At 48.0% G+C, this 19282-nt stretch overlaps 1 protein-coding gene across 2 annotated transcripts in view; it reads right to left on the bottom strand.

Annotated features, from left to right (window-relative positions):
• Window positions 1–19282, bottom strand: part of LOC117399047 (sarcoplasmic/endoplasmic reticulum calcium ATPase 1) — a 55616-nt gene that overhangs the window by 20546 nt on the left and 15788 nt on the right. For both annotated transcript variants that reach the window (XM_059012476.1, XM_059012475.1), the window contains exons 5-10: window positions 16609–16747; window positions 16192–16358; window positions 4785–5082; window positions 4297–4463; window positions 1745–1833; window positions 1213–1315 (exon numbers count right to left, since the gene is read on the bottom strand). In XM_059012476.1, coding sequence (XP_058868459.1) covers window positions 1213–1315; window positions 1745–1833; window positions 4297–4463; window positions 4785–5082; window positions 16192–16358; window positions 16609–16747 — 963 coding nt within the window. The remainder of the gene's footprint in view (window positions 1–1212; window positions 1316–1744; window positions 1834–4296; window positions 4464–4784; window positions 5083–16191; window positions 16359–16608; window positions 16748–19282) is intronic.

The following is a 19282-nucleotide window of genomic DNA, read 5'->3' as shown; positions in this document are numbered from 1 at the left end:
GGTGTGGAGGAGGAGAGGAGGGTGTGGAGAGGCGGAGTGTGGGGAGGAGAGGAGGGTGTGGCGAGGGAGAGTGTGAGGAGGAGGAGAGGAGGGAGTGGAGAGGGGGAGTGTGAGGAGGAGGAGAGGAGGGTGTGGAGAGGCGGAGTGTGGGGAGGAGGAGAGGAGGGTGTGGAGAGGGGGAGTGTGAGGAGGAGGAGAGGAGGATGTGGAGAGGCGGAATGTGAGGAGGAGGAGAGGAGGGTGTGGCGAGGGAGAGTGTGAGGAGGAGGAGAGGAGGGAGTGGAGAGGGGGAGTGTGAGGAGGAGGAGAGGAGGGAGTGGAGAGGGGGAGTGTGAGGAGGAGGAGAGGAGGGAGTGGAGAGGGGGAGTGTGAGGAGGAGGAGGAGAGGAGGGAGTGGAGAGGGGGAGTGTGAGGAGGAGGAGAGGAGGATGTGGAGAGGCGGAATGTGAGGAGGAGGAGAGGAGGGTGTGGAGAGGGGGAGTGTGAGGAGGAGGAGAGGAGGGTGTGGAGAGGCGGAGTGTGAGGAGGAGGAGGAGAGGAGGGAGTGGAGAGGGGGAGTGTGAGGAGGAGGAGAGGAGGGAGTGGAGAGGGGGAGTGTGAGGAGGAGGAGAGGAGGGAGTGGAGAGGGGGAGTGTGAGGAGGAGGAGAGGAGGGTGTGGAGAGGCGGAGTGTGGGGAGGAGGAGAGGAGGGTGTGAAGAGGGGGAGTGTGAGGAGGAGGAGAGGAGGGAGTGGAGAGGGGGAGTGTGAGGAGGAGGAGAGGAGGGAGTGGAGAGGTGGAGTGTGAGGAGGAGGAGAGGAGTTAGTGGAGAGGGGGAGTGTGAGGAGGAGGAGAGGAGGGAGTGGAGAGGTGGAGTGTGAGGAGGAGGAGAGGAGGGAGTGGAGAGGGGGAGTGTGAGGAGGAGGAGAGGAGGGTGTGGAGAGGCGGAGTGTGAGGAGGAGAGGAGGGTGTGGAGAGGGGGAGTGTGAGGAGGAGGAGAGGAGGGAGTGGAGAGGGGGAGTGTGAGGAGGAGAGGAGGGTGTGGAGAGGGGGAGTGTGAGGAGGAGGAGAGGAGGGAGTGGAGAGGGGGAGTGTGAGGAGGAGGGGAGGGAGTGGAGAGGGGGAGTGTGAGGAGGAGGAGAGGAGGGAGTGGAGAGGGGGAGTGTGAGGAGGAGGAGAGGAGGGAGTGGAGAGGGGGAGTGTGAGGAGGAGGAGAGGAGGGAGTGGTTTGTACCTCGTTGTAATCCAGAGAAGAGTCATTGCACAGAGCGCAGATTGTGGCTAATTCAACTAGACCATCATACTGACCAGACTGGATCTGCTTGTCATTCTTGGTCCTAAAAGAGACAAACAAACACACAGACAGAGAGACAGAGAGAGACACACAGAGAGAAAGAGAGAGAGAGAGAGAGAGAGAGAGAGAGAGAGAGAGAGACATGGAGAGACAGAGACATGGAGAGACAGAGACATAAAGAGATAGAGAGAGTGACAGAGAGACAGAAAGATACATGTTAGCCTCAGTATCACAAAATTGTGGAAGCTGCAGTTTATTATTAAAATAAAAGTCTGGACACAGGGTCCCGGTGAGTGATTCATTGTGTGTGCTGTAGATTTATTTTTAAACTATGTCCTTTTCAAAGGGTTTTAAACAACTTAGCAGGCTAAGAAAAGAACTACAGCTCCCAGAATCCCCTGCTGCACTGGACACTGGGTCTGGGTGAGCACAGCGTTGTGGGGGTTGTAGTTTTTTGAGGTCTGATACTCACACGTCTCCCTCGGGTGTGTATTTGGAGCCGGAGATGTTGAACTCATTCAGGCTGCAGACGTCGCCTTCAACTTTATCGAGGGTGAACATCTAGAGAGGGAGAGAGAGACTGTATATCAGACAGTGTCATGAACTGAGACATGACCAGTAAAACCTTACAGAAACTCCCTTCCATCATCATGTATACAAATAAATATCTTTATATGTAAGGGCTCCCGAGTGGCGCATCCAGTAAAGGCGCTGCTCGCAGGATTTGCCCTATAGCCTGGAGATCGCAGGTTCGAATCCAGGCTATGTCACAGCTGACCGTGACCGAGAGTTCCTAGGGGGCGGCGCACAATTGGCTGAGCGCTGCCCGGGTAGGGAGGGCTTAGGTCGGCAGGGGAATCCACGGCTCACCGCGCATCTGCGACCCCTGTGGCCGATAGGGCGCCTGTGGCTCTGCAGCGGAGCCGCCAGATCTGTGTTGTCCTCCGGCACTATAGGTCTGGTAGCATTGCTGTGGATCTGCAGTGCGAAAAATGACGGCTTGGAAGGAGCACGTTTCGGAGGACGCGTGTTTCAGCCTCCGTTTCCTGAGTCGGCGGGGGGGTTGCGAGCGGTGAGCCGGGGATACAGATAATAATTGGGCATGCTAAATTTGGGTGAAAACCGGGGTAAAAATAATTGGCGACGACTAAATTTTTTTTTAAAAAAAATATCTTTATATGTGTCGGTTTTATTTAAATATTTTCGTATCTTTCTAATTTGTAATCATTTGATATGATGTTTTTATTATTATTTATTTTGTAATTGCTTTGGCAATGCTTCTGCTGTAGTCATGCCAATAAAGCATCTTTGAATTGAATTGAGCGAGGGAGAGAGAGAGAGAAGGAGAGAAAGAGAGAGAGAGGGAGAGAGAAGGAGAGAGAGAAAGAGAGAGAGGGAGAGGTGTCCGACTGGATATAATACTGTACCGTCTTATGAGTGTGAGTCTGTGTGAATGTTTTCTGTCCTTTCAGCGTACTCATCTGTAACCCTTTCCCAAATAACATATTGGAAGGTAAATGTACCGGTATGTCCTGCACTGAAGCAGGAGGCGATTAGGGAGGAGTCAGCTGACGAAGCAGTTTTGTTCTCGCTTGTTTGATACATCGCAAGATCTTTTTATCACGTCTGCTTGGAGATGTTAAAAATGTTTGTGAATGAGATGAAACAAAAGCGCAGGGTTTATATCATGTAGTGGATAATAGTGCGAGAGCACAGGTGTAGCTCCTTTCAACTGGTGGCACTAAATGAATAGACAGGTATTTTATAGTAAAGTAAGTAGAGATAGTTAATGTTAAAATATATTCAGACCACTAGAGAAAGCTACCACCTGTATATCCTTATGTATAAACTCAATCTGTGGAGAATGGGAGATATCTGTGTGTGAATGTGAGAGTGTGAGAGAGTCAGTCCGCGCAGGCAGTAGGTAAAGGACAAACACTTGCGGGTTCGGGTCGGGTTGCAGGTCTTATTAAAGCGGGTCGGGTTGCGGGTAAGAAGACAGTGCTGCAGCGGGTTGCAGGTTCGGGATGGAAGCGGGTCATAAAAATCGGACCTGCGCAGGACTCTATTTCAATATCTCAGTATCTCTCAGTGTGTATCTCAGTATCTCTCAATGTGTGTCTCAGTATCTCTCAGTGTGTGTCTCAGTATCTCTCAGTGTGTGTCTCAGTATCTCTCAGTGTGTGTCTCAGTATCTCTCAGTGTGTCTCAGTATCTCTCAGTGTGTATCTCAGTATCTCTCAGTGTGTCTCAGTATCTCTCAGTGTGTCTCAGTATCTCTCAGTGTGTATCTCAGTATCTCTCAGTGTGTATCTCAGTATCTCTCAGTGTGTATCTCAGTATCTCTCAGTGTGTATCTCAGTGTGTGTCTCAGTGTGTGTCTCAGTGTGTATCTCAGTGTGTGTCTCAGTGTGTGTCTCAGTATCTATCAGTGTGTATCTCAGTGTGTGTCTCAGTGTGTGTCTCAGTATTTCTCAGTGTGTATCTCAGTGTGTGTCTCAGTGTGTGTCTCAGTATCTATCAGTGTGTATCTCAGTGTGTATCTCAGTGTGTATCTCAGTGTGTGTCTCAGTGTGTGTCTCAGTGTGTATCTCAGTGTGTATCTCAGTTTGTGTGTCAGTATCTATCAGTGTGTATCTCAGTATTTCTCAGTGTGTATCTCAGTGTGTGTCTCAGTGTGTATCTCAGTATCTCTCAGTGTGTATCTCAGTGTGTGTCTCAGTGTGTGTCTCAGTGTGTGTCTCAGTATCTCTCAGTGTGTATCTCAGTGTGTGTCTCAGTGTGTGTCTCAGTGTGTATCTCAGTGTGTGTCTCAGTGTGTGTCTCAGTGTGTGTCTCAGTATTTCTCAGTGTGTATCTCAGTGTGTGTCTCAGTGTGTGTCTCAGTATCTCTCAGTGTGTATCTCAGTGTGCGTCTCAGTATTTCTCAGTGCGTGTCTCAGTGTGTGTCTCAGAGTGTGTCTCTCAGTATCTCTCAGTGTGTATCTCAGCGTGTATCTGTCTCGCTGCCTCTCTCTCTCTCACCTTGCACACAGACATCTGGTTGGTGGTCAGGGTGCCCGTCTTGTCGGAGCAGATGACCGAGGTGCAGCCCAGGGTCTCGACGGAGGGCAGGCTCCTCACGATGGCGTTCTTCTTTGCCATGCGCCTCGTACCCAGAGCCAGGCAAGTGGTGATGACAGCGGGGAGACCTGGGGGGAAGAGAGGGTTGGGGAGAGGGGGTATTACGCACTGTACTGAGGAGGATAGGGGGAGGGGAGGGGGGTCTTACGCACTGTACTGAGGGGGATAGGGGGAGGGGTGAGGGGGTCTTACGCACTGTACTGAGGGGGATAGGGGGAGGGGTGAGGGGGTCTTACGCACTGTACTGAGAGGGGAGGGGAGAGGGGGTATTACGCACTGTACTGAGGGGGAGAGAATATGATGTCAGTACAGATAGATAGACAGACACACAGACACTTAGATAGACAGATAGATGTACTGTATAAAGACTCAGACAGACAGACAGGTACCCTCGGGGATGGCAGCCACGGCCAGCGCCACGGCGATCTTGAAATAGTACACGGCACCGCGGATCCAGGAGCCGCCGTGGACCGGGTCGTTGAAGTGTCCGATGTTGATGAGCCACACGGCCACGCAGATCAGGGAGATGACCTTGGAGAGCTGCTCCCCGAACTCATCCAGTTTCTGCTGCAGGGGGGTCTTCTCCTGCTCAGTCGCCGCCATCTGGTCACGGATCTTACCGATCTCCGTGCTCACACCAGTGGACACGGCCACGCCCAGCGCCTTGCCAGCTGCGATGTTAGTGCCCTGAGAGGGAGGGAATATACAGCACAGTGAGGAGAGAGAGAGAATATACAGCACAGAGAGATGGAATATACAGCACAGAGAGAGAGATGGAATATACAGCACACAGAGAGAGAGAGAGAGAGAGAGAGAATATACATCAAAGACTTTTGACTTTTTAAGATCCTTTATTAATCATTCCAATTAAAATCCATTAAAATACAATAAGGTAAAAACACAACAAAATTAAGATTCCTGCTGCCTCCGGGGATCAGCTGAAACCTCCCCAACGCATCAGCATTAAAATCCTAAAAACAAAAATCATGTTTTCCTTAAAAACAGATTTTAAACAAGACTAAAATAATTAAATCTAATCAATCTTGAACAAAGAAGACTACACAGAGATCTGATTCAAGCACTCAAAATTCTAAAAGGTATTGACAATGTCGACCCAAGGGACTTTTTCTACCTGGAAAAAGAAACAAGGAAGATTTATCTAATCTCCTTACAAATGGGGATTAGATAAAGGGGCATTCAGAACAGAAAATAGGAGGCACTTTTTTACACAGAATTGTGAGAGTCTGGAACCAACTTCCCAGTAATGTTGTTGAAGCTGAAACCCTGGGATCCTTCAAGAAGCTGCTTGATGAGATTCTGTGATCAATAAGCTACTAACAACCAAAAGAGCAAGATGGGCCGAATGGCCTCCTCTCGTTTGTAAACTTGCTTATGTTCTTATGTTCTTAAGATGCAACAGTGGCTCTATAGACAACAAGTACAGTATGCCAGACAGAAAGCAGCCCTGTCTAATGCACCTGCACACTGAGAACACTGAGATCTTTAAAACAAAACAATAAAAACACTGGAGCATAAAAGCTCTATGTAAGAAATAAAAGCAGGGCCAAACCCAAAGGCTCTCAGGACTTTCACAAGGTAGGTGTGGTCGACCTTATGCCTTCTCTTGATCAAGGCAGACCAATCCCATGTTTCACTCAAAGTTAAAAAGTCTCTAACTAAAAACAGATTATCAAAAATAGACCTTCCTGGGATACAATGACTTTGATCTTTGTGTATTACAGAATGTATACATTTGGTTACCTATTTGTTAAACATTTAGATATTATTTTAAAATCAGCACATAAATGCGACATCGGTCTCCAGCTCTTTAAAAGGTGATCACTACCTAGCGGCAGCTGAGGCAATTATTTTCTCTCCAGACTCCTTTAGCACCTGGAAGAAGTCCTCCCCGATCACCCCTCCAGAAATGATTGAAAAACTCAGCGGGGAGGGCCATCTATCCCAGGCGCCTTCTTGCTGGAGCTGTGTGATGGCAGTGGTCAGTTCCTCAAAGGTCAGCTCTGTATCCAGTCCACTCCTCCTCACTCAGGCTGGGTAGATCCTGAAGCAGGTTCTCCATGTCATCAGGGTCACACTGTTCTTATATAACCAGCTGTGACTAGAACTCCACCGCCACCTCACTGATCTCCTCTCTGCTGATCTCCTCTGCTGTGCAGCTCTCTGGACGCAGAGCGTCTGCACGCACCTCAGCTACTGGCTGCACACTGTCTTCTTCTCCAGGCCGAAAAAGAAAGAAGTGGGTGCACCCATGTCTTGCTCTGCTTCAGCTATATCCCTCTATCTTAATGTTTCCTTTGATGTCTCTGAGCTCCACAATTAAAACACCTCATCCTATCTGAACTTGCAATTTGTCTCTTCAACATTAAAATTCCATGCTACCTCAATAATTGAATTCGGATCATTTCAGATCATTTTGCATTTTGTACTCAGGAAGTACGGGTAAGAGCTGAAACGCTACGGCGTTCAGCTTCTTTTATTAAATAATAAATCAAAAACAAAACAAACGATTTAAACAAACCAGACAGAAACAAAAAGGGCACGTTGGCCAAACAAATAGAAATAAACAAATAAGCGTGCTGGTTTTACCCCAGCACGATGCTTAGCAGTTGTTTTTAATTTGTTTTCTCTCTCCTCGCTCTCTCTGCTCCCCATACTCTCCTCTGTACACCCTCCCCGAGTGTAGAGAGCTGCAGGTTTACATACAGTGACCATCTCCCGATTAGCAACAATTAATCAATGAATTAACTCGGGAGATGGTCACCGTCTGCACGAGTTTAATAAGGATGCGCGACCGTCAGCTAGCTAAATAAATCACTAGCTGATCAGTCACGCATCCTCACGAGATTTTTAAAATATAAAAACAATAACAAATACGCGGCGCTTTTATCCGCGCCGCAAACAATAATACAAATAATAATAAACACAGTGCACATATAAATATAGGGGCGGGACACTCCGCCACAGTGGCACATCCAGTAAAGCACACGCTTCGGAGGACAGCGTGTGTTCGTCTTTATTTTATTAAAGCCCACAATCTCTCCTACAGCTACAGGCACTCCTCCACGGACACCCCAGTATCGGCACACAGTGGCCGCCATATCGGCAGCTCAGAAGAAGAAACAACACTAACTCACAAATTATTTTTTACATAAACCACAGAAAAAATAGCTGCAGCTTATTTTTCCTGGTCTTCCAGATTGCTAATTTTCCTTGGCCAAATATAAAATTAATTAAAGCACTTTTAAATCGTGTCTTGTGACTATAAGGAAAGTTAAAAATGAATAATTCTTTAGTAAAAATTCTTTAGTAAAAATCACATTTAAAGAATTCAGCAACTCAGTAATAACATTAAACAATTAGTCCAGCCTTCTGCAGTCAGTAAAAAGATGAAACAGTGTTTCTTCCTCTCCACAGAAAACACAGTCTTGACTAACCGCAGGGTCAATACAGTGGACATGGCACCCAGTGGCTATGATGCCATGAAGAATGCGCCACTGTAGATCTCCTGAGCGCTTAGGCAAAGGCGGTTCATACAAGGACCTCCAAGCCGGAGCAGTGCTGTCTGCACAGTCCACATGAGCTCCCCACCTGGTGTCAGGCAGTGTCTTTAGCACATTCACATGGCACACTTTAACACAGAGTGTGTACAGCTCCAGAAGAGTGTGCAGGAAGCTGTTGCAGTCTCTCAATGCTGTACAATCCTTCCCTGAGGTTTTCAGGAACAGCAGGGGACACTAGGAAGGAAGGGCAAGCCAACTCTTGCTCATTAGTGCCTCCCAGAGCCTGGTTCAGCATCTGTCTAACCCTAGGGGAGAAAGAGTCTCTGAGCTTTTTCAGAACATTCTCTAGAACTCCCAGCTGTCTGGCCAGGCTTTCCACGTCTCTCAACCTCCCAATGCTCACCAGCAGTAAGTCTTTTAGTTTTGTAATGTCCCCTTTTGCAAAGCCAGAGCACAACGTCCCAGATTGGAAACCATCTGCAGGGAACAAAGAGTTAAAAAATAAAGGCTCCTCCAGCAGTGCGCCTGCAGTCAAATAATCCTCCAGTCTTTGCACCTTCACCATTCGCCAGGCATTCAGCATGTTCTTATAGAAATCTGGAAGTTCGTTGGTATCTAGCTGAGACAGATTTATTAAAAACAGTTGCCGATCCCAGCCCAGCCCCCTCACTCTGTGCAGGAAAGAGAAGGCGATGTCTCTCCAGCTCAGCTCAGGTAAGAAAAGCAATCGCTGTACTGCTTGCAACCAGAAAGTAGCCACACGAATGCACACATCCACTAACCCTTGACCCCCTTCACTAGGGGGCAAATACAAGACAGCTGGCTTTAGCCAGTGATGGCCACTCCAAAAAAACTCCAGTAGCACTCTCTGTAGCTCATTTATCAGCCCTGGGGGAGGATCCAGGCACACCAGCCTGTGCCATAGCATGGAGGCCACCAGATTGTTGATCACAAGAACTCTCCCCTTGTATGACAGCTGAGGTATCAGCCACCGCCAACGCTGCAGCTTTCTCTTAACCTTTTCTGTTAAATCCTCCCAGTTCTTGGATTCATACTGTCGTCCTCCCAGATAGACTCCCAGAACCTTGATCCCAGTCCTCCCCCAGCGCAATGGCTGAGGGAGCGTCGGGGGGCCGGCTCCATGCCACTCCCCTGACAGGAATGTGCTGCACTTGCCCCAGTTCACCTTGGCCGATGAGGCTTTCTGAAAGATTTCCAGACTGTCTCTCAGTGCTGACACATCAGCATGACTGGTGATGAAGATATTAACGTTGTCAGCATAGGCAGACAGTTTGACTGGAGGAGCATTAGGTGTAGAAGGTATTCTCAGACCAGCCATCTTATTCCTAAGATGACAAAGCAGAGGTTCAATAGAGAGGGCGTACAGCATGCCTGATACTGAGCATCCCTGGCAAATGCCTCTGTACAATGGAAACGGACAGCTCAAGCTGTTATTAATTTTCAAAATACTAAAAACATTATTATATGACAGGGAAATAAAAGAAATTAAATTAGACCCAAAGCCAAAAGATTGTGATGTTTTAACAAGATGCTTGTGATCCACCCTATCAAATGCTTGATCTAGAGAAATAATCCCCAAATCAAGATTACTAGCAATGAAAAAGTCTTGAATTAAAAAGATACTATCAAATATTGTCATTCCAGGAATGCAATATGACTCAGTATATTGGCCAAGGCTTTTGAAAATATTTTATAATCTGAACACAAGAGTGAGATGGGGCGCCAATTCTTCTTTTAGAACTCCTTTTTTTGGCAACAGTGTAATCACAGCCAAATGACAGCTAACACACTCTTGTAAAACCCAGGGGCTTTCCCTGGTGACAACTGAGTGACTGCCTCCGTCTGCTCCTGCAGTGTCAAACTGGCTTCTAGGGGGTGCTGTTCTTCTTGAGACAAGCTGGGCAGTCCTGGTGCAGTAGAGTGGTTTGCTCCTCATCACAGGGCTCTGCACTAAACAGCTGGGTGTAGAAATACACAGCTGCTCTGTTAATTTCTTCTTTACTGTGCACCTCCTTCCTGCAGGGCAGACGCACACCCTAGTTGTATTTAAAGTATACTGCTAACAGAAATGTGTAATTTGTATTTTTCCAATGTCCCAACATTGTTGTATACTACTATACTGCATACTCTGCTGCCTCCAGGAGACCCAAAATCTAAAAACAGTTTGTCTTCCAATAATTTGGTGTTAAAATGCCAGTATGACTTTGAGGGAGCAGCAGAAGGCAGGCAAGTAGTAAGCAACACACAGTGGTGATCAGACTGCATAGTGGGAATGATATTACTTTTAAAAATCTGATTAAGATTTTGTTTAGTGCAGTACAATCTATCTAGTCGCGCTTTTGATATCTGATTATTATTCATTTTAACCCAAGTGTACTGCTTTACTCTGGGGTATAAATTCCTCCAGACATCAACCAGGCTTTGAACTTTTAAAACAGCAGACAGTTCTTTTGAAGACTGGGGATGTGGCTCTTCATGATTCCTATCAATAATAAAATGTTCTGTACAATTAAAGTCACCCTCCACTAAAATCATATGTGCAGGATTACAATTTGATAAAACCTGATTTAATTTTTAAAAAAACAAAACCTTTTCCCTGCCCTCATTAGGTGCATATAAATTAATAAAAACAATATCAGTACCTTTAAAACATGTTTCTATCTTTAAAATACGCCCTTGGATTTCCTCACTAACTGATAAAATGTCTATTTGCAGCCCCAGGGAGAACAGTATTTATTCATTCTTGCAGCAGATTTTATATTTAGTGTCCTATTTTTTCCCCGACAGCTAACAAACATTCCTCCACTGTTACTGAACTGTCTGGAATACATTTAAATCCATGCCTGCGGGTCAGCGACCCTGATTTGGAACCCATAAAACAAAAAGAAAATAACTTCAGAAAAAGCTTTACTCACACACAGTACACACCACTCACTACACACAAACCCCTCCCACGATCCCACGATCCTCCGCAAGAGAGAGAGAGAATACAACACAGAGACAGAGCGAGAGAGAGAGAGAGAGGGAGAGAGAGAGAGAGAGAGGGAGAGAGAGAGAGAGAAAGGGAGAATACAGCACAGAGAGAGAGCACACAGACAGCACTGAACAGTGAGAGCACAGCCCCAGGAGACACTGACCCCCTTGGTCCGGCCCAGCCCTTGGAGATCCACAGCACAGTGGAGCTGGTGGAGCTGTGGGAGTTGGTCCTGACCAGGCTCTCAGACAGCGACCCCTGCACAGCAACTCATAGACCAGCTCACCCAGGTGAAAAATGAGTACAAAGCCAGAGTTGAGAGTGGAGGTGATGGAGCTGCAAAAGGACAGAGAGACTCTAAAGAGGGAGCTGGCGGGAGTGAGAGAGGAGATGCAGCGGAGTGAGAGGAGACACACCGCCCCCCACAGCAGCATTACCATGGGGACCACCGTCCTCAGCAGAAGCAGCAGCTCCATGGGGAGCACCGTCCCCAGCAGAAGCAGCTCCACAGGAAGCACTGTCTCCAGCAGAAGCAGCTCCACAGGAAGCACTGTCCCCAGCAGAAGCAGTTCCACAGGGAGCACCGTCCCCAGCAGTAGCAGCTCCACAGGGAGCACCGTCCCCAGCAGAAGCAGCTCCACAGGGAGCACCGTCCCCAGCAGCAGCAGCTCCATGGGGAGCACTGTCTCCAGCAGAAGCAGCTCCACAGGAAGCACTGTCCCCAGCAGAAGCAGCTCCACAGGAAGCACTGTCCCCAGCAGAAGCAGTTCCACAGGGAGCACCGTCCCCAGCAGTAGCAGCTCCACAGGGAGCACCGTCCCCAGCAGCAGCAGCTCCACAGGGAGCACCGCAGCAGCTCCACAGGGAGCACCGCAGCAGCTCCACAGGGAGCACCGTCCCCAGCAGAAGCAGTTCCACAGGGAGCACCGTCCCCAGCAGCAGCAGCTCCACAGGAAGCACTGTCCCCAGCAGAAGCAGCTCCACGGGGAGCACCGTCCCCAGCAGCAGCAGCTCCACAGGAAGCACTGTCCCCAGCAGAAGCAGCTCCACGGGGAGCACCGTCCCCAGCAGAAGCAGCTCCACAGGGAGCACCGTCCCCAGCAGCAGCAGCTCCACAGGAAGCACTGTCCCCAGCAGAAGCAGCTCCACGGGGAGCACCGTCCCCAGCAGCAGCAGCTCCACAGGAAGCACTGTCCCCAGCAGAAGCAGCTCCACAGGGAGCACCGTCCCCAGCAGTAGCAGCTCCACAGGGAGCACCGTCCCCAGCAGAAGCAGCTCCACAGGGAGCACCGTCCCCAGCAGCAGCAGCTCCACGGGGAGCACCGTCCCCAGCAGAAGCAGCTCCACAGGGAGCACCGTCCCCAGCAGCAGCAGCTCCACAGGAAGCACTGTCCCCAGCAGAAGCAGCTCCACGGGGAGCACCGTCCCCAGCAGTAGCAGCTCCACAGGGAGCACCGTCCCCAGCAGCAGCAGCTCCACGGGGAGCACCGTCCCCAGCAGAAGCAGCAGCTCCATGGGGAGCACCGTCCCCAGCAGCAGCAGCTCCACAGGGAGCACCGTCCCCAGCAGCAGCAGCTCCACAGGGAGCACCGTCCCCAGCAGCAGCAGCTCCATGGGGAGCACCGTCCCCAGCAGCAGCAGCTCCACAGGGAGCACCGTCCCCAGCAGAAGCAGCAGCTCCACGGGGAGCACCGTCGACCAGACAGCATCAAAGCCCTGCAGAGAAACAGCGCCACACACACCCACCACTCCGGTCAGGCACAGCGACATACACCGCAGACCTCACACAGAACGTGAACACACAGTCTGACACTGGACCAGAGTCGAAACCAGAGCCAGAGGCAGCACCAACCCCCTCAAGCAGACAATAACACCATGCTGAAGTAGCCCTGCTGATAAACTCCAATGGGAAATTCATTAGTGAGGAGCGCCTCTTTCCCGGATGGAAGGTATCAAAGATATGGTGCCCGATGATGGGGAAGGCCATGCAGGAGCTGTCCGTGTCGAGCCCTGGCTCCCCCACCCACATAATAATACATACGGGAACCAATGACCTGCGGGCCCAGCAGGACAACATGGCCATATCGGTAATTAAAGTGGCCAAAAGGCCACACAGGAGTTCCCGAACACAAAAATCATAATTTCAACCTTGTTACAAAGAAGGGATTTGCTCTGCTTCCAAATGTTCACCTGGCCCACCACCTCACCCTAGGGTCCCAGCAGCTCTATGATCATGTACACATCCACAGGCAGGGTGTACCGATCTTCAGAAAGAACGTTGTCCTAGCAGCACTCCACAGAGCAGCAGATGAGCTCCCAGCTACGGAGTGCAGCGCAGCCCAGAGCCAGTGAGGTGGACCCCTAGGAACCTAAGACTACCACAGGGACAACACCGGCGACACCCGCCCAGCCGGGCGCAGCCCAGCAGAACCAGAACCGGCCTGGCACAAGAACGCTTCATTGTGTCTATGTTTACTGTCATGCTGGTCGTGTGGTGTTGAGTTGAGGGGATACGTCTACTATTATATGATACCCCTCCCATGTGTATGATGCATATAACCCCCCCACCCCGCCCTCCCCAGGGGACGAGTGTCCCGCTGAACAGTTTCCAAATGTTGGCAAGTATCTATATCCCCCCCTCAGAATCCCCATAATTCAAAGAGGAAACCTTTTCCAGTCTCCAGACAGAGATATGCCATTTCCAGGCCCAGGGGAATGTGGTGATCTGTAGAGATCTGAACGCCAGGACAGGCACACTGCTTGACTGTATCAGCACACAGGGAGACAACCACATATTTGGTCAAAACTCCCTATACTGCACACCCATCAGCTCCCACAGAAACAGTTTTAACGGGAGACAAATAAAAATGGGAGAAAGATACTGCAGCTCTGTCAAGGCCTGGGCCTGTACATTGTCAATGGTAGGTTCCCAGGGGACTCTTTGGGAAGATACACCTACAGCTCGGCTCTTGGCAACAGTGCAGTAGATTACACCATTACTGACCTAGACCCCTCCTGTATTCGTGCGTTCACTGTCAGGCCTCAATCCCCTCTGTCAGATCAGGGTCAAACCACTGTGTTCCTTAAAATAACAGAGCAAAGCAGCAACATGCAGACACAGCCCAGCAAGCTGTACAACCTCAATCATTCATACAGAGGGGCTCCAAACAGAGCAGAAGAATACCAGAAAATAAATAGGAAAACTAAACAAAAAAAATTGAAAGAAGACAATTGGTTTGACGAAGATTGTAAGAATTTAAGAAAACAACTTCGACAATTATCAAATAGAAAACACAGACAACCAGACAACCAAGATCTACGCCTTACACGTTACAGTGAGACATTAAATAATTACAAACACACAGTCCAAAAGAAAAAGAACAACCCCATCAATAAACAACTGACAGAAATCGAGGAGTCCGTTAACTCAAACCGATTCTGGGAAAATTGGAACAAACTGAATAAATCAAAACCTGACGAATTGGCTATTCAAAATGGAAACACATGGAAAGAACATTTTGAAAAACTATACAAAACAATACCACAAAATGAACACATATTAGACCAAAAAAAATATTTATGAAAAACTAAAACAATGGAATTGTCAATTAAAGACAATCCGAACCCCCTGGACTCCCCGATCACTGAGCAGCAGCTAAAGGAGAAACTGCAGGCCCTCCAGAATAGAAAAGCCAGCGGGGCAGACAGCATCTCCAATGAGATGCTGAAACACAGCAGCCCCAAGCTGCAGGAGGCCCTGCTCAAACTCCTCAATATCATTCTAAAGGGGGGTTATTTCCCTGTGTGGCAGGGAAAGTTGTCCTGCCCCTTTAAGGGAAGGGGTCACATGACTGGCGACCATTCTGGCTCTGGAGTGGAGCTACAGCCCAGAGCCGGAATGGCCGCCAATTAAACACATGATCCCAATCACCAAACTGGGGGATTATATAATTCATTATTTAATTGGCCCAGCTGTGTGTTTTGTATGTTTTGTTTAAGATATTTCAAAACACCGGACATCTGACCATATTTACACCCTACACACCTTAATAGACAAACATGTAAACCAAAATAAACTGAAAATATTTGCTTGTTTTATAGATTTTAAAAAAGCTTTTGACTCAATTTGGCATGAAGGATTATTTTACAAACTCATACTGCCAGGGCCCTGGCAGTAAACATGAATAAAACCAGAGGTATGATATTCCAGAAGAAAGCCAGATCTCAGGGAAATAAGAACCACTTCACCCTGGGCAAAAACACTTTGGAACACGACACACACTACACCTATCTAGGCCTAAAAATCAGCGCGTCAGGGAGTTTCAACCTGGCAGTGAATGCACTAAAAGAAAAAGCATGCAGGGCATTTTACGCTATTAAGAGAAAAAATCATATAAAGATTCCAATTAAGATTTGGCTGAAAATTTTTGAGTGTGTCAACCCATTGCCCTGTATGGCAGTGAAATGGGACAAACACCCAACAGAAGCCCTGCATACAGAGTTCTGCAAAAGCATCCTACAAATACAAAGGACAACTCCAAACAATGCATGCAGGGCTGAATTAGGCCAATACCCACTATTGATTAATATCCAAAAAAAGAGAAATTGCATTTTGGTTCCATCTAAAAAATAGTAACATAAACCACCATAAAGCCCTGCAATACCAAGAGCAGAGCCCAGAGAAGAGTCCCCTCAGCCAGCTGGTCCTGAATCTCACTGCACTGAGCCACACTAACACCAACCAGCTTCAGGACAGCACCACTCTAACACACACAATCAGAGCCAACCAAATTATACACAACACAAACATGAATACCTTATTCACTGGGGGGGACACACTAAAACACAAAGTAAACTGGAATGCTATCGGGCCCTAAAAAGACACTACACCCTGGCTGAATACCTGTGAGCACAGCCTGGCCATCGAGAAGGGCCGACACAGGCAGACATGGCTGCCCAAAGAAGACAGGCTGTGTGCTCACTGTTACACTTTCTAGTGCAGTGCTCCAAATATAATCCATTAAGGGAAACCTTCTTCCCAAAAATAGAAAATCATTATTTACTTAATGTAACATTTACATATGTTTTAAATGTTAATTGTAAAGATGGAATCTTCCCATCAGAGAGAGAGAGAGAAAGGAAGGGGGAGAGCAGAGGATTCCCGAGCGGTGAGGGGAGGGGGTTAATAATAAAATACAGAGAGAGGAAGTTTCTTAGATAAGAAAAGGGAGGAGAGATGGGGAGATGGGGAGGAGGAGAGGGGGGTGGAGGGAGACTCACAGAGAAGAGCATGTTCTTCTTGTCCTGGTTGACGGCGCGAGGGTCGGGGACAGGGTCAGTGTGCTTGATCACAGACACAGACTCCCCTGTCAGGATGGACTGGTCCACTCGCAGAGTGGTGGAGATGATAGAGGTGAGTCTGATATCAGCAGGGACCTTATCACCAACTAGAGAGGAGGGAGAGAGAGGATGGGGGTGAGTCATTGAGGTCATTTTAAATAACACATGGAATATAGATAAACAGACAAGTAGACAGACAGACCTTCATAGATTTTAGTGTCTCTCTCATTGTGTCCCAGTGTCTCTTTCAGTGTGTGTCCCTGTGCATCCCTCTCAGTGTGTGTCTCTCTGTCTCTCAGTGTGTGTCTCTCTCTCAGTGTCTCAGCCTCTCTCTCTCTCTCTCTCTCTCTCTCTCACCTGCCACCTCCACGATGTCTCCTGGTACGATCTCCCTGGCTTTGATTCTCTGCACGCTCTTCCTGTCTGTTCGGTAAACCTTCCCGATCTCCGGCTCGTACTCCTTCAGGGCCTCGATAGCGCTCTCCGCATTCCTCTCCTGGGGAGAGAGAGAGAGGGGGGGTTAGAGCAGGGGGGCACACGATACGTCCAGTCGACCCTGTCTCTTATATCAGTTAATACGTCCGGTCGACCCTGTCTCTTATATCAGTTAATATGTCCGGTCGACCCTGTCTCTTATATCAGTTAATACATCCGGTCGACCCTGTCTCTTATATCAGTTAATATGTCCGGTCGACCCTGTCTCTTATATCAGTTAATATGTCCGGTCGACCCTGTCTCTTATATCAGTTAATACGTCCAGTCGACCCTGTCTCTTATATCAGTTAATACGTCCAGTCGACCCTGTCTCTTATATCAGTTAATACGTCCGGTCGACCCTGTCTCTTATATCAGTTAATACGTCCGGTCGACGCTGTCTCTTATATCAGTTAATACGTCCGGTCGACCCTGTCTCTTATATCAGTTAATACGTCCAGTCGACCCTGTCTCTTATATCAGTTAATACGTCCGGTCGACCCTGTCTCTTATATCAGTTAATACGTCCGGTCGACCCTGTCTCTTATATCAGTTAATACATCCGGTCGACCCTGTCTCTTATATCAGTTAATACGTCCGGTCGACCCTGTCTCTTATATCAGTTAATACGTCCAGTCGACCCTGTCTCTTATATCAGTTAATACGTCCAGTCGACCCTGTCTCTTATATCAGTTAATACGTCCGGTCGACCCTGTCTCTTATATCAGTTAATACATCCGGTCGACCCTGTCTCTTATATCAGTTAATACGTCCGGTCGACCCTGTCTCTTATATCAGTTAATACATCCGGTCGACCCTGTCTCTTATATCAGTTAATACGTCCGGTCGACCCTGTCTCTTATATCAGTTAATACATCCGGTCGACCCTGTCTCTTATATCAGTTAATACGTCCGGTCGACCCTGTCTCTTATATCAGTTAATACGTCCGGTCGACCCTGTCTCTTATATCAGTTAATACATCCGGTCGACCCTGTCTCTTATATCAGTTAATACGTCCGGTCGACCCTGTCTCTTATATCAGTTAATACGTCCGGTCGACCCTGTCTCTTATATCAGTTAATACGTCCGGTCGACCCTGTCTCTTATATCAGTTAATACGTCCGGTCGACCCTGTCTCTTATATCAGTTAATACGTCCAGTCGACCCTGTCTCTTATATCAGTTAATACGTCCGGTCGACCCTGTCTCTTATATCAGTTAATACGTCCGGTCGACCCTGTCTCTTATATCAGTTAATACATCCGGTCGACCCTGTCTCTTATATCAGTTAATACGTCCGGTCGACCCTGTCTCTTATATCAGTTAATACGTCCGGTCGACGCTGTCTCTTATATCAGTTAATACGTCCGGTCGACCCTGTCTCTTATATCAGTTAATACGTCCAGTCGACCCTGTCTCTTATATCAGTTAATACGTCCGGTCGACCCTGTCTCTTATATCAGTTAATACGTCCAGTCCACCCTGTCTCTTATATCAGTTAATACGTCCGGCCGACCCTGTCTCTTATATCAGTTAATACGTCCAGTCGACCCTGTCTCTTATATCAGTTAATACGTCCAGTCGACCCTGTCTCTTATATCAGTTAATACGTCCGGTCGACCCTGTCTCTTATATCAGTTAATACATCCGGTCGACCCTGTCTCTTATATCAGTTAATACGTCCGGTCGACCCTGTCTCTTATATCAGTTAATACATCCGGTCGACCCTGTCTCTTATATCAGTTAATACGTCCGGTCGACCCTGTCTCTTATATCAGTTAATACATCCGGTCGACCCTGTCTCTTATATCAGTTAATACGTCCAGTCGACCCTGTCTCTTATATCAGTTAATACGTCCGGTCGACCCTGTCTCTTATATCAGTTAATACGTCCAGTCCACCCTGTCTCTTATATCAGTTAATACGTCCGGCCGACCCTGTCTCTTATATCAGTTAATACGTCCAGTCGACCCTGTCTCTTCTATCAGTTAATACGTCCGGTCGACCCTGTCTCTTCTATCAGTTAATACGTCCGGTCGACCCTGTCTTCTTGTGGCGGAGTGTCCCGCCCCTATATATTTATTTATTATTATTTGTATTTTTGTTTGCGGCACAGATAAAAGCGCCGCGTATTTATTGTTGATTTTATAATTTAAAAACCTTGTGAGGATGCATGACTGATCAGCTACTGATTATTTAACGAGCTGACAGTCACGCATCCTTACTAAACTCGTGCAGACTGTGGCCGAGGGGTAATAAGATAATTAACAGCTAGTTAACCCCTCGGCCAGAGTATAAGAACCTGCAGCTGCCCGTGTTGGGGGTTGAGTGTACAGAGGAGAGTACGGAGAGCGGAGAGAGCAAGGAGACATAAAAACAATTGCTAAAACGTGCTGGATTAGCCAGCACGACACTTACTTGTTTGTCTGTTTATTTGCTTGGCCCTCGTGCCCTTTGGTTTCAGTTTTCTGTTTTGTTTAAATCTTTTGTTTGTTTATTTATTAAATACGCTGAATGCAGTTGCATTCAGCTTCACCCGCCCATCCATTGTTTTGGT

This window comes from Acipenser ruthenus, chromosome 44 (genome assembly GCF_902713425.1).
Source record: "Acipenser ruthenus chromosome 44, fAciRut3.2 maternal haplotype, whole genome shotgun sequence".
NCBI classification, from domain to species: domain Eukaryota; kingdom Metazoa; phylum Chordata; class Actinopteri; order Acipenseriformes; family Acipenseridae; genus Acipenser; species Acipenser ruthenus.
The sequence above is the reverse complement of the archived record's forward strand: the minus strand, read 5'-3'. Positions and strand labels throughout refer to the sequence as shown.